Here is a 16,158-nt window from a genome sequence, read left to right as displayed (position 1 = left end):
TCCTGTAGGCTAATATATAGAAAAATAGACGACTTTACAAATAAAGCGGAATGACAGGTTATGCTGGTGTTTAAATAAGAAATGCATGTTAAGCTGTTTGTAATTATGCTACATAAGTTGTGTTTGCTCTGGGTCAGGTCTGCCATTTGTGAACTGAATTTCACAAGGTGCAATTCGTGCCAAAGCGTTTTATTTGGAGGAATTCGACTGGAGCTGTCATTGGAAAAAGAGGCGAACCGGTGGGGACCATGACGGACTTCTGGCTGATTTCTGTTCCACTGGACAAGACCAGCGCAGCCAGTTTAGAGAAGCTGAAGCGCACCATGGCCAAAACCAACCTGGCTTCAACCAGCAAGTTCGCCATCCCAGAGCTAAAGGTACTGCTACCTGGGTTATACTGTACATGTATGTATATGGATCTCTACAGTCTCTCAAAGGAATATGATGTTGTGTCTCTCAGAGAAGGGACTCGAGTCAGTTTGAGGGAAGTGTAATTCCCTTTGGGTACACAATAAAATCCTCACTGTTATTTTAACCGTGTCCAAATGTGACCATCGACCCTTGGTTGCATTTGTACACTCAGATTAACAAATGGAAAACACAAGTATAGCCCCCTCCAAATCAAGTGATACGAGTATACTGACATACTAGTGTAAATTAAAATGACAAGAGTATTTGTTAGTGAACTGTTATCATGCACTGGAAGGAACTATGTGTATGGTACAGTGTAGTTAGTGGAGGTTGCAGGTGTTTGGTGTCCTTCTCCAGTGAAGGGCTATAGGCTCAGGTTGCTCCCTACAGTTTGCGGTGAAATTTCCATCCGACCCATTTCTCTCAACATGTTCAGTGTAACAGACCCTATACCTATGCACAAAATAACATTCTCATGTCACCTTTTTGTGGAAGTCAAATGAAGGCCATCACGCATTCTGCGGAATTCAAATTGTGAGCATTTTTTACTTGATTCAAAATTGGTTTACGAGATTAGAAATTGAATTCTATTGCTCATTAATCTCAGCCCTCTAGAACAGAGACAGCCTATAGCCTATACCACTACTATGTTAACACTGACTCATTACTATGCCCCCAGGTGGGAACATTGGACAATCTGATTGTTGTTTCAGATGAAATCTCAGGGTTGGACACGTACACTGAAAGGTAAACATATGTGTGCTTGCTTGTAGAACGCTACTTTGTTTATGCCCGTTGGATTGGTGGCCTTTGTGCATGAATTACATGCATGCAGAGTGCTTAATGTGTAGCTTTGTCCTCAATTAAGGCTAGTGGTTCTGGGAACCTGTGAAGTCTCTCCGCCATTATTAATTTATGCTCAGGCCCAGCTGGCGGTTAGATTTCCGTCTGCTTTTAAATTCATTGGTCTTGTACCTGAGCTGAGGAGGCATAAATACAGAGTGAGAGCCTACAGTATTTTCAATGCCAACAATGCATCTTTTCCCCTGAAAACCTGATTTCGAATTGAGCCCCAGCTTAGAGAGTGCTAACTAGGCCTGTCCCCGACTAAGGATTTCTATAGTCGAATCTGATTGGCCAATAGTTGCCTATAGTCGACTAATAGTCGACTAAATAATGCAACACACACAAAAAATAAGAGTTGATCAGTCTGATTCGACTGCCAATCTCTCAGTCGAATCATGCAAAAAAATATGTTATGCAACAGAGGAACGTTCCATTTGGGCTGTAGGGGTGCTTAATGTCTGATTTAACATATACTTGCTTGGTTTCTCCCAATAAATCATGATGTATATCCTATTTTTGGCAAACTATTAGTTAATTAATATAACAACCAATCTCTCAGTCAAATAATTAAAAACTTTTTTTTTTCATTCGACTAAGAGATTGGCAGTCGACTCAGACACCCCTCGACTGATTAGTCGACTATTCGAATAATCGAGGTCAGGCCTAGTGCTAACATAGTCGAAGTCAACTGAATCTGTTTTTTAATTTAGTTTTGGGCCCCTACAGAGTTTGCACAATTAACCACTTTAATCCCCGGCCAGCATCCATATAGTGGGGAAAGCTTTCGCAGAAAATTGCAGGCTTCTTTCATCGAAAGCTTTCCCCACAGTAACAAAAAAACTGAAAAGACACTATATAGAGCCCTGAGGGACTCCGGTCAATGATATAGGGTTTTAAGTGGTTAAGCAAAACTCAAATGCAATCCTGTCCACTGCACACAAGACATCTATGTCTAGTGGCCTCGTCTTATGTGAAGAAACACATACTGAAAGACTGGTCATATTAACCACTTAAACCCTATATAATTTATTGACCGGGGTCCCCCAGAGGTCTGTAATGATGATGATGACATGCCCAGAATATGGTTCACTAGGGTTCATGTGATTAATAGTACACCGTGCTCCTTCACAGCTCTGCATGGAGGCTTGGGGGATGTTGCGTCAGTCAAATGAAATCTATGTCTTAGCACTACCAGTCCTTACATTGCGTTCAACACATAGATTCATCTTTAGACGTTCCAGCAAAACTAGCTTTTCTTTCTCCTTCATTTAAAAGGAGCCTGACTGAGATTGGCCATCACATCCAGAAAGGGAGATCATTTTGTCCCAAGATAACCTTTGAAAAGCATGTATTTTCATGTCACAAAAAATTGTAAAAAAAAGATGTTCCTTTACGGTAAGTCATTTTTTCTTGCTTGTCCCCCATCCAGTGTTATAAAACGGACATGTCAGTGTATGGGGGAGGTGATAGAACTCTCCAGTGACAAAGTGCTGGAAAACGCCTTAGCCAACGGAGGTGAGTCACACACGCACACACACACGCACGCACGCAAGCACACGTGCACGCACGCACTCACGCACGCACACACGCGCACACACACACACACACACACACACACACACACACACACACACACACACACACACACACACACACACACACACACACACACACACACACACACACACACACACACACACACACACACACACACACACACACACACACACACTTACACTTAATTGCATAGTAAAGGAACTCATTAGCTAAGAGTGCAGTGGCCTCAGGCAACACACGCGCACACACAGGCACATACACACACACACACACACACGCACACGCACACGCACACACACACACACACACACACACGTGCACACATGCACACGTGCACACGTGCACACACACACACACACACACAAACCGCATCATAGGTAGTATTACATTTTCATTACTTTTGCAATACGGTGCCATTTGCAAATGAGAGGCATGTACTTAATCTAAACTCACATACGTACATGTACACCCCGCGCCCCCCTCACTCGCTCTCTCATACACAGGCACATGCACACACACACACACACACACACACACACACACACACACACACACACACACACACACACACACACACACACACACACACACACACACACACACACACACACACACACACACACACACACACACACACACACACACACACACACACACACACAGGTTTTCAGCTATAAAATGTTATAGGCTATGTTGTACTATAATCACTGTAACATCAAGCTTGATTAACTTTGTATTAACACCATGTAAAGTAGCTTTTAAAAAAAAATAAACATATACTGTTTATACACAGTATATATATATATATATGTGTATAGATATAGATATAGATTTAGATATAGATACATAATATGACTGTTGGCATAACTTATCTGGAGGGCTATTGCACCAGATGAGTTCAATACAGAGTCCTGGTAAGTCCATCACTAATACATCATTTTGGCCGCTCTCCCTCTCCAGACCACAACAAGCATCACAAAGTGCACCTGTCTCCCATGAAAGCCTACCTCACAGCCCTGAGGGGTATCTGAATAGAATGTGCTCTTTGAGCTGCAGTGCTGTGCATCACTCACCATTCATTCACTGTTCTTGAATGGCCCTTATCTAACTGTCCTGTCTCCTCCAGTGATGTAAAGTAACTAAGTACTCAAGTACTGTACTTAAGTACAGTTTTGAGGTATTTTTTACTTTCTTCAGTATCTCCAATTTTCAATACTTTTACTTCTCCACTACATCTCAGAGGCAAATATTGTACTTTTTAATCAAATACAATTATTTGACAGCTTTAGTAACTAGTTACTTTGTAGATTTAGATTATTATCACAAAACATACATTAACCACTTGTTCAACCAAACATATACATTTATTTCGGCCATTTGAAAATAGCCGATCTACAAGCTCCCAATGCGGAAATAATATTTTTTTAGACATCTTGAACTTGGGAAATGGGACATTCTGCTTTAACTTTTGGTACTTTAAGTATATTTTGATGCCAATACTTGTACTTTTACTCAAGTACGTTTTGGATACTGGAGTATTTCTACATTGCAGTATTGATACTTTTACTTAGGTACAACATGTGAGTACTTCTTCCATCACTTGTCTCCTTTCCTCTCCTCTCGTGTGTGTTTTTATGCCGTGGCTCCTATGAGGTTTAGTTTTGAGGTTGTGTGTGTGTGTGTGTGTGTGTGTGTGTGTGTGTGTGTGTGTGTGTGTGTGTGTGTGTGTGTGTGTGTGTGTGTGTGTGTGTGTGTGTGTGTCCGGGTCTAATCTCGTAAACCACTGGACCAATAAGTGCCAAATTGATTGTGCATGCTGCCAGTAACTGTCTAGAAAGAATTTCACATATTGTGAATAATTATGTTAACTTTTTAGTACTTCAATTGTATACTGGAAGTCAAAGGAGGCTGGATCGGGCTGAAAGCTTGCCCAAATATAGAGATGACTGACTTCCCAGTACTGACATCACAATACTGACATTATGTGTGTGTGTGTGTGTGTGTGTGTGTGTGTGTGTGTGTGTGTGTGTGTGTGTGTGTGTGTGTGTGTGTGTGTGTGTGTGTGTGTGTGTGTGTGTGTGTGTGTGTGTGTGTGTGTGTGTGTGTGTGTGGGTGCGTGTGTGCACGTGTGTGCGTGCGTGTGCGTGTGTGTGCGTGTGTGTGTGTGTGTGTGTGTGTGTGCGTGTGCGTGGGCGTGCGTGCGCGTGCGTGCGTCAGTGGATCTGGTGAACTATGTGACAAAGTTCCAGTGGGACAGAGCCAAGTATCCCACGGTTATGCCTCTGCGTAACCTGACAGACATCATCAGAAAGGTACTGAATGTTTCCAAACACACAAGTTACCTGTAACCCTTATGGAAAGGGTGCTCCTATGCCCTGAATTAACATAGTGATTTAAGAAATAGGAACATGAACATGGTAGTGTGTTATAGTAAATAACCTCGGTAGATCATCAAAGCTGTGATCTATAACACACAACCTCAAGTGTTTGCTTTTATACAGCATTTTCTTTAAATACATATCCAATATTATGAATTACACTGAGATATAAAGTTTTGATGACGACCTAATACGGATAATTAATACTATATGTATAGATATTACTATGTACACAGTATGCATTGCTAAGCAATTCCTGTGATGTTATAGGAAATGACACACGTCTCTTGGCAAGTCATATTCCTGGATGAGAACCAACTTATCCCTGGAGGAGGCCCAGGTTCAAATCCAGGGGAAGTTTGGGGTTAAACTTGTCGGTAACGCTTGCTCATAAGGTACCCGTAATTAATGCTTAATTTATGATTACTTAATACATTATTTAAGTGTTAATTAAGCACCAATTAAGCATGATTAATTCATCATGAATTCATCATGAATTCCTTGTAATTCATGTATTAAGTAACTTTGCTTAACTAATGACTAACTAATGCTTTTAATTAATGATGAATTACAATGAATGAATGCTTAATTCTAAATGAATGCTAAATCAACGCTTAATTAATGCTTAAATAATGTATTAAGTCATCATAAATTAAGCGTTAATTACGGGTACCTTATGAGCAAGCGGTATAGATGTTTGGTTTGACCATGTGGGGATTAGAATCCAGGTTACATAATGCTGCATGTTACATGACCCCCCGGCCCTGACCCTCACATGGGGTGCAAACAGTGGACAGTGGAAGGCATGGAGGATAGCAGACAGACTCTGTATCTCTGTGAAGTGACATACAGTGGTGTAAAGTAACTAAGTACATTTACTTAAGTACTGTAATTAAGTACGATTTTGAGGTATTTCTACTTGCCAATACTTTTACTTTTACTCCACTACATCTCAGAGGCAAATATTGCACTTTTACTTTTACTCAATTATTATATTATAAAACATACATTATCCACTTTCGTTTCGCCCTATTTTATACATAGGCTATTTGAAAATAGCAGATCTACAAGCATCGCGACGCGTTGTGAATTTTCAAACATTTTAGTACTTTTACTTTTGGTACTTTAAGTAAGTTTTTATGCCAATACTTTTGTACTTTTACTCAAGTAAATTAGAATTCTGGGCTTTTACTTGTAAGGGCACGGTCCCACCACACTTTTATTTACCTCTGGGGTGGAATCTGCCAATGCTTTGTCAATGCAAATGCGTGGATTCAAGGTCTTGCGCATTTTTCCCAAGAATCCACGCATTTGCATTGACAAAGCATTGGCAGATTCCGCCCCAGAGGTAAAATAACAGATAAAATACAGAGTATTTCCATATTGCAGTGTTGGTACTTTTACTTAAGTAAAGAATTTGAGTACTTTTTCCACCATAGTAGTAGATACATGTCAGCCCAGCCCACATATGTATTTAGTATTCTGCTGCTTATTTGCCTTTTTTAGTTGAACTAACACATTTCTGTGTTAGTTTATGTTAAGGAAAAAAATAAACGTTTTGCACAGTTTTGATGCATGCTTATGCACATGTACTTGCATGTCTGACAGCAAGTGTCCCAGGTGGAGACAGAACTCAAATCTCGAGCGCTGGCGTACAACACCATCAAAGCCAGCTTGCAAGGCCTTGAGCGCAAAACTGAGTGAGTAAACCCCTCGACCATGAGATGAATTATTTACGAAAAGGATAAAGAATGCAGGAGCTGTATATCTATATAACCGCATTGATGTGATTTAAAAATGCACGAGTTGCGTCTTTCATATTGAATGTGTGTATCTTTCCAGAGGGAGCTTGGTAACTTGCAGCCTGACTGAAATAGTAAGAAGAGAAGATTTGTTGGACTCTGAATACCTCACCACACTATTGGTAGTGGTGCCCAGGTTCGTGAATACCTCGCCACACTACTAGTAGTGGTGGCCAGGTTAGTATATACATGAAAAAAGGGAAAGTGTGAAAAAGGAAAATGACATGCACATGCCCAACCCGAGCTTGGGCAGGTGCTGAGCGACGAACAGTAAGCAAGGACAAATAAATAAACGTTCGCACACGGAGGGCTCCAATGCGACAGATGCTGTATTGGGCCACAAAAAGAAGCTGTGACGTTTCGAGCTCAAAGCTCTTCCTCAGACTAAAAGGTCTAGTTAGTATGAGGAACCGCTTTGAGCTCGAAACGATCACAGCTTTTTTTGTGGTGCAAAAAAAGCATCCGTTGCATTGGAGCCCTCAGGTTACTATATACCTCACCACACTACTGGTAGTGGTGTCCAGGTTTGTGAATACCTCGTCACACTGGTATTGATGCCCAGGTCAGTGAATATAAGAGCCTGACTGATGCCCGATTTTTGGGTCCAATGCTGATCCAGATTTTTGAGAGTCCTAGAACATTGATTATTACGCATTATTTTGTAAAGTGAAACATTTTCGAATCAATTCCAAAAACATTTGACTTTGACCACTTAAGCCCTGTTAAACATTTGACAAAATAGTCGATCTACAAGCTCAAAAGGGCTGCTATTAAGTCCAAATTAGGGACACCAGGTTGAAAGTGGTTAGAAATCAGGACACACCAATGTCATAAAAAAAACGTAATATAATGGCCTATATATCTGCCCAACTGATATATATCGGTCTGATAGTGAATACCTCACCACTCTAGGGGTAGTGATGCCCAGGTCAGTGAGACACATTCGGGAAAATGCAAACCTAATTACAGTCATTAAAAAAACCTAGCCTGGTTCCAGACTAATCTGCCTTTGCAAAATTGTATGCACTTTAGCCCTCGGCAGATTAGGTCTGGCCCCCCTCCATAGAGAATTTATTTCTCTCCCGCAGAGGTTGTGCGGGACCAATCAGGGCCCAGTATCCAAATGTAGGCGGGCTAATCACCTTATTTGGAGCAATGACGTACAAGGAAGCACTGCTCTGATTCGTTCGTACAAGGAAGCACTGCTCTGATTGGTTTAGGTCTAACCAATAGAGTCCGTTTGGATCTTTTTGTAACCGCCCCTTGGAAAAAAATCTATCGTTGATAGGGACCAGACTAATATCCACGCAGTGTGTCGTGTGATATTGTCTGGCCACGCGAGGCAAAAAAAAACCCACTGAGATGTAAATAGCAGCACTCCAAAGAATAAAGATGCAAGACTATTGGCTCAGATGCACATTTCTTTATTGCTACCCCAGGCTAACTCGTTTCGGCAGAGGCCTTCATCAGAGCATAGTGAAGGTGTGCATAGTCAAGGCTCCTGAGTCCTGACCAAACGCGTTTGCCTGGGGTAGCAATAATGATGTGCATCTGAGCCAACAGTTTAGGATCTTTATTCTTTGGAGTGCCACTATCTCTGCCTCAGTGGTTTTATTCATTTATTTGTTACGTTTATTATTGACTATAGCTGAGCACCCACGGCCAAGGAGGCGATCAGAGGAAGCACACCTGCTCCACGTCCAGACCTACAGTAATAACATCATTTAGAGGTGCTTTCAGGCTTAGCATAAGATTTTCATTTCAAAGTTCATTTAGTTCAGATTTCAACCTGGCGTCCCTATTTTGGGCATGTCATTATATATCTCATATATATATATATATATATATATATATATATATATATATATATATATATATATATATATATATAATTTGTCTCAGATCCACATCACTTAGAAGCCACATTGTAATTAGACCCTGTCTTTTTCTTTTTATTATTAGCTGTGGTCTTAAGTGATGCTTTGTGTGCGTGTGTGTGTGTGCGTGTGCGTGTGCGCGTGCGCGTGCGTGCGTGCGTGCGTGCGTGCGTGCGTGCGTGCGTGCGTGCGTGCGTGCGCTTGCAAACAACTACAAGCTCACAAAGCGTCACGATGCAATTCATCATATGACAAATTATATAGGGCTTAAGTGACAGACAGTTAACAGACAGTTTTTGTATTTTGTTTTTACCCCTCTTCCTTCCTGTGGATGTGTGCGCGTGCTTGTGTGTGTGTGTGTGTGTGTGTGTGTGTGTGTGTGTGTGTGTGTGTGTGTGTGTGTGTGTGTGTGTGTGTGTGTGTGTGTGTGTGTGTGTGTGTGTGTGTGTGTGTGTGTGTGTGTGTGTGTGCGCGTGCGTGTGTGCGCACACGCTTGTTTTCGCCATATGTGGATGTTGTCTGTTGTCACAGACGGAGCTACAGGCAGTGGGAGCAGTCTTATGAGTCCTTGTCCCAGTTTGTGGTGCCTCGCTCCAGCAGGTAAGGAGGCGTTCTTTTGGATTCCCTGGCGGTCGGTGGCACTGAGACAAGCCATTCCATTTGATCCATGTCTAAGTGTGCCAGTGAAGCGTCCTGTTCTCAGTGTCCACAAGGTCAGGCTAAACCGCGCGTATCGAGTTACCGTTAGAAAGTAAGAGTCCAGTCCACCACACGCTGGCGGAGGAAGAGAATGTCTCTGTTTACAGTATTTCATTGAATATGGCTTCAATTAGCCGAACCAATTGACGTATACCCTTGTTCATCCGAGCAGACATTCAAACAGCATCAGAGGTGCCTTCTATGTGCAACATGAGATAAAGCACAGATAAAGCACCACTACAATGTGGCCTCGGTCTATACCACCTCCTGTAATCTCTGAAATCAGTGAGATTAAAAAGGAATGGCACTGAATTTGAGGTTTTAAAGGCCTTGCGTCGTTTAGTCTGCAGTGAGTTGCAATGAAACAAGAGAGACTGTTCCATTCCAGCTGAAATATGCTGTATGAATAGCTCCATCAATAACGATTTGTGAGAGTGGCAGATGAGAGAATTGACTGTGACAGTATCCATGCATCAATCTAGTCTTGTATAGCCAGACGATCAGAGATCTCTGCCTACTGATACGTCTGGTGATATCTGAATCCAATGAATGGGCTAAAACTGGGTGGAGCCATTTGAAGGCCTTGGGCTGGTATCAGGATACGTTTTCAAAGCAGTGACCATAGGTATGATTTCTCTGCCGTCCAAGACCATTCAATGAATTTAGATTTACCCCATCAGTAGTTGGAGATCTCTCATCAACCAGGGTAGATTGTCTACATTACAGAAAGGCTCACTTGAACGTATATTTGAAAGCATTGTATCTGCCCATGCAAAGTTTCACAAACTCTTTCCCTCGGACAGAAGAAAACCAGAGCAAACCATTCACTGTATTCTTTCTAGAAGAATTACATAATTTCAGAGCCTTTTTTTAAATATAATAAACGAAAAAGTGAAGCTCTCTGGAGGACGATAGTTCCTTGGGCACTTTCATATTACTTGTCACAACAACGGTGCACGCTAACATTTCCTTTAGCCATGTCCCAACTCTAATTGTATTATTGTTGCTCTGTGTGACCAACAGAAAGCTTTACGAGGACGGAGAGGAGGGGATTTTCACTGTTACACTTTTCAAAAGAGCTGTCCGTGAATTCAAAACCAATGCCAAACAGAGCAAGTAAGCAGGTTTGATTGCCAGAAAATAGGATGTCGGCTCAGAGCCGTGTTGTCTGTGTCGATTACCATAGTGTAGCCCGTTGCCCACACAGGTTCACCGTGCGCGAGTACAATTTCGACATGGATGAGCGACAAAGGCTTGAGATGAGGCAACTTGGCGTGGACAAGAGGGAGCAGTATGTGAGTGAATACAAAGTGTACTGTGCCACCACCGTTGTGTGGATGGGTTGTGTCACTGTGTATGTCTAGCAGTGGTGTGAAGTAACTAAGTAATTTACTCAAGTACTGTAGCCTACTTAAGTATTTTTTTTTTATATTTGTACTTTACTTGAGTATTTCCAACTTCCCATACTTTTACTTCTACTCCACTACATCTCAGAGTCAAACATTGTACTTTTACTCAGCTACAATTATTTCAAAACTTTAGTTACTAGTTACTTTGTAGATTTTGATTATTATTACAAAACATACACTTCAGCCCTCTATATATTTTGGCCATTGGAAATCTACAAGCTCACAATGCGTCTCGATGCGACGCATTGTGAACTTGTAGATCTGCTATTTTCAAAATACTTTTTAGATATTTTATGTTTGAAAACGTGTGAAATGGGACATCCTGCATAATGAGTACTTTCTACTTTTGGTACTTTAAGTACATTTTGATACCAATACTTTTGTACTTTTTAAGTACATTTTGAATTCCTATCTTTTACTTGTAACAGAGTACTTTTACATTGCAGTATTGATACTTTTACCAAAAAAAAGTTGAGTACTTTTTCCACCACTGATGTAGTGCATTGATAAGTAAATAAGTAGCCTTAGGAACCAACTGTTCCCCGAGCCATGTGTCCCAATTAAAGGCCAGGAGCCCATCTCCTGTTTCCTTAGTGTGTGAGGCAGCTTGATGTACAATTACATCCCCTGTACATGACGCATGATGTCACAGGGACTTATCCCCAATTCAACCCTGTGTGCCAAGCAGCAACTTGAGTATTTCCATGTTTTGCTTACTCAAATACGTCGTGGTAAACCATCCCGGTCCCGTGAATTCAGTCAGACCTGGTCTGCAGAAGACACATGATCAATTCATGCGACCGGGATGGTTTACCAGGCTACTACACTGCAGGGGGAACTATTGTACTTTTTACTCCACTACAAATATTTGCCCACTTCAGTTACTAGTTACATTGCAGGTTTAGATTATTATTACAAAACATACATTAACTGATACATTATTTTTGCATTATTATAGTTGAATCTACCCAACTGAACATAAAAGTAATTAAAATCGGCCCCAGCTTTTACCAGCTGCAACATGATGAACACATTCATGCATTACTAGTTAAAATGCAATACTATGATTGGTGCTGTAAGTATATTTTGATGCCAATACTTTTGTAGGCTACTTACTTAGAGCATTGGTTCTCAAAGTGGGGTCCACTTTATCCATATTTTATATGTTGGCTATAAAAAAGTAGCAGATATACAAGCTCACAGTCCGTCACTTTGTGCTGCGCTGCAAGCTTGTACATCTGCTATTTTTTTCATAGCCAACACAAAAAAACACAAAACTTCTCTTCTAGGATTCCCTTGCACAGAATATTTTCAGATGGGGGTCCACAGCCACATACATATTAATTTAGGGGTCCTTGACATGAAAAAGTTAGAGTACTCAGAGTACCATACTGTACTGTACATGTGTGACCATAAACACCCACACACAGGTTGATAGACAGACAGAGAGGCACTGAAGGGATTCAGGAAGATGTACAGGCCAAGGTCAATAAGTTAGAGAGAAATGTGAGCACTCTTTTTTCCACCACTGCATGCATTTATGTGTGCATATTTCATGCCTCCCCGTAGGGAATCTTTGTGCGTTGGCTGAAGGTGAACTTCAGTGAGGTGTTTGTCGCCTGGATTCACCTGAAGGCCTTGAGGGTGTTCGTGGAATCAGTCCTCAGGTCAGCGTTGCTCACAAGAGTGGTTTACTGTACACCAGGGGTTCTCAAAGTGGGGTCCGGGGACCGGCAGGGGTGCTTGAAGGGGTCCCAGGGGGTCCCCGGCTAAATTAGTGAAACATCACAGCACCACAATCAGTTCAACCACTTTAAGCCTATACTTTATACTTCGGCTATTGTGCAGATTGTGAGCTTGTAGATCGGCTATTTTTTTAAAGTTGTATAATCTTGAATTTGACCTGCGCACCCCGTTCAATCAAATATTTTATCATTTCAGACTATATGTACAGATAGATTCAGATTAGTGCTGCAACTATCGATTATTTTCTTAATAATTATTCTATTATATATTACTTTTTTGATTATCATTGTTTAATTTTTTATATATCAACAAAATCCACGCCAAACAATTAAGAAAGAAAAAAAAAGCAATTAGTCTGATTAACCCCTTAATCGCCTTTATTTTTATATATGTTTTATATATTTTTATTAGCTTTTTTCAATTAATCGCTATTTTAAACTTTGCAAAAATAACCGATCTACAACTCGTCCAATGCATCACGACGTGGCATTTTATTTTTGATCTGACTAACATTGAAATGATCTGCCAGGTATGGTTTACCGGTGAGCTATCATGCTTTTCTGCTGCTGCCGGACAGGAAGCGCACGAAGAAGCTGAGACAAGAGCTTGCTACACTGTTCATGCACCTGGACCCCACCGCCACCACCAGCAAGACAGACGTGAGAAGAACCACTCCACTCCTGGGTTCATGTGTTGTGTGAATCAGTGTTCATTTTCACTAAAGTTCTAGTAGATCGGCTATTTTTGGTCTACAAATCAGGCATTAAAGCCTGCCAAAATATTTTTGGTCGACTAAATCAACTGTAGATTTAGTTCACAAAGATCTTATGATATTTAGAAACTAAAACATTTCAGATGACTAAAATATGACTCAAACAAAATTGTGCGGACATCAACATTTTAGGCCGTACATTTTTTTTAAACTCTAAAGTTGAAAATAGCTGATCTACAAGCTCACAACACGTCGCAGCACGATATGTTGTTCGCTTTTAGATCTGCTATGTATTTTTGTTGCACCACACTGTCGTGCGACTAAGTATAAATCAGACATAACTCTAACCCCTAACCTAAGTGCCTAATCCTAACCCCAAACAGATTTTTCCTAATTATAAGCCTGACTCTAAAAATATATATATATATTTCTTATCATAAAACAAGGACAATTGTCACAATGTCTGTTTCTCAAATGCTGCTCTACTTGTGGGGACATTTGGTCTTCATTATTTAAGTACACACACACGCGCACACACACACACACACACACACACACACACACACACACACACACACACACACACACACACACACACACACACACACACACACACACACACACACACACACACACACACACACACACACACACACACACACACACACACACACACACACACACACACACACACACACAGAAGTGGCTCAGGAGGTAGAGCGGCTGCTTGTTAATCTGAAGGTTCTCGGCTCCTCCTGGCATAGTGTTGAAGTGTCAAGACACTTAACTGCTCCGGATGAGGCAGGTTGTTTCCTTGCATGGTTGCCTCCACTGTGTATGAATGTGTGTGTCTGTGTGTGTGTGTGTGTGTGTGTGTGTGTGTGTGTGTGTGTGTGTGTGTGTGTGTGTGTGTGTGTGTGTGTGTGTGTGTGTGTGTGTGTGTGTGTGTGTGTGTGTGTGCGCGTGCGCGCGTGTGCGTGAATGTACTGTACATTGTAAAGCGCTTTGGAGAAAGGAGCTATATAAATACACATACAGTGTAGCCTCTACACACACACACACACACACACACACACACACACACACACACACACACACACACACACACACACACACACACACACACACACACACACACACACACTGTGTAATGATGAGGATGAAGTGTTGTCTGATTCAGTGATGTGATGTAATTAAGTCAAGATTGCCGTTGCTTTCATCATAAATTACATGCTTCATTGCATTGCGGCTGTCCCTCCTACAGCCCCTGAAAAGCTGAGCAGAGCAGGGTTGACTCCGTGTTCATTTAACTCTGAGAGTACTGGCTAAATTAACACTCGGGTACTGCTGTGCAGTGCTACTTTGTGCTTTTGTAACCGCCCGGCTTAGAACCATGTAGCCAAAGGGGAATCCGCCCCCTTGGTCAAAGGGTCATGGCTTCTGGTCTTCAGGCAGGGCTACACTACATGCACCCCCTTCACACACTTTTTTGTGCTATGGCGAATTTATTGTACATTTGGGCATTTTTGGCATTGATTGATCGTACAACGTACAGAGGGTAAAATTATAGTACAAATACGATAATTATCGTACATCTAGCAAAACACTGGTTGACGTGCATGTGGAACACAGCTTATTTCTGACTTGCACAAATAAAGTTCATTTTTTCTGCACTCCACATAGTGACGGTGCTCTCTCTGTCCACCTCTGTCCCACAGCTGAGCTATGACATCCCAGAAATGAGTCCCTGTCCACTCGAATACTTCTCCTACATCTGCTTCCCGATAAGCATCAACGTGTTGGAGACCAGCTAGTAGTCGGCAGTGTGAGGAGACTCCAGAACAACCCTATAGAACAATACATCCAGGCATGGATGACGGACCTGACGTTGAATACCAATTCACCATACCAGTTCACTAAGCTCTCGCTCTAGGCCAGGCATGAGAAATGGAGAATGGCAAGATCCTCAACGCTCGTTGGACGTATGTGGTAATATCGAATTTAACGCGTCCACATGGCCGAGCCACGGCCACAGATGCAATAGGCTCTTTGCGCAGCAGCCATATTGGAAAGAAATAGGGCCTCTACCTTTTAAGGCTATGTTCCAGGCATTCTGGTCAAACAGAGTCAGGGTGCTGATATTGTGCATGTCGACTCACTGGAAACACTCTGTTACACCAGCGGGTCTCAAAGTGTGGTCCAGGGACCCTCATGGTTCCTTGAGGGGTTTCCAAATGGCCCCTTACGGGTGTGCAACTCGGTTCCATTTGTACACTCTCAGAGTTATGGAGGTCCTTGAAATTAAGAAGTTTGAGAACCACTGTGCTACACTAAATGGAACAGAGCATTCATTAGTATCATTGGTAAGTAAGGAAGAGGCCCAGTTTCTTTCATATGGCTGCTGTGCATAGAGCCAATTGTTGATTATCTTGCTTTTCAACGCTTCCCTTGGACAGGAAGCACTGTCTAGCCCACCTGGGAGAGTGGTGTGAGCATGTGCTCAACGTGTGAATGGTATCCGTACATACGAACATCCTCAGTGTTCACTTAACTCTGTTAGGTTGCAAATACGAATGTAAATGTACATTTGCACACTCTTGGAGTTACAAATGGATAAATGAACACTGAGGATTCTTACTGTGGGACTGTTGGATGAGTATTGGGTTGCATGTGGGTCTTCTCCGCCACCCTGCACACACACCCTGGACTATATTGAAGCAT

At 41.8% G+C, this 16,158-nt stretch overlaps 1 protein-coding gene across 1 annotated transcript; it reads left to right on the top strand.

Moving 5' to 3' along the window:
* Positions 1-248: 248 nt before the first annotated feature.
* Positions 249-15,251, top strand: atp6v1c2 (ATPase H+ transporting V1 subunit C2; the record flags this gene model as incomplete). The annotated part of the gene is made up of 12 exons (XM_080414581.1): positions 249-377; positions 1,091-1,158; positions 2,687-2,772; positions 5,032-5,126; positions 6,801-6,892; positions 7,035-7,130; positions 9,403-9,471; positions 10,594-10,686; positions 10,778-10,865; positions 12,549-12,646; positions 13,255-13,384; positions 15,156-15,251. 12 exons carry the CDS (start codon positions 249-251, stop codon positions 15,249-15,251), a joined length of 1,140 nt encoding a protein of 379 aa, XP_080270707.1.
* Positions 15,252-16,158: the final 907 nt, after the last annotated feature.

The sequence above is a fragment of the Gymnoscopelus braueri genome (assembly GCF_963280865.1).
Source record: "Gymnoscopelus braueri genome assembly, chromosome: 19".
In the NCBI taxonomy this organism is placed as follows: domain Eukaryota; kingdom Metazoa; phylum Chordata; class Actinopteri; order Myctophiformes; family Myctophidae; genus Gymnoscopelus; species Gymnoscopelus braueri.
The sequence above is the reverse complement of the archived record's forward strand: the minus strand, read 5'-3'. Positions and strand labels throughout refer to the sequence as shown.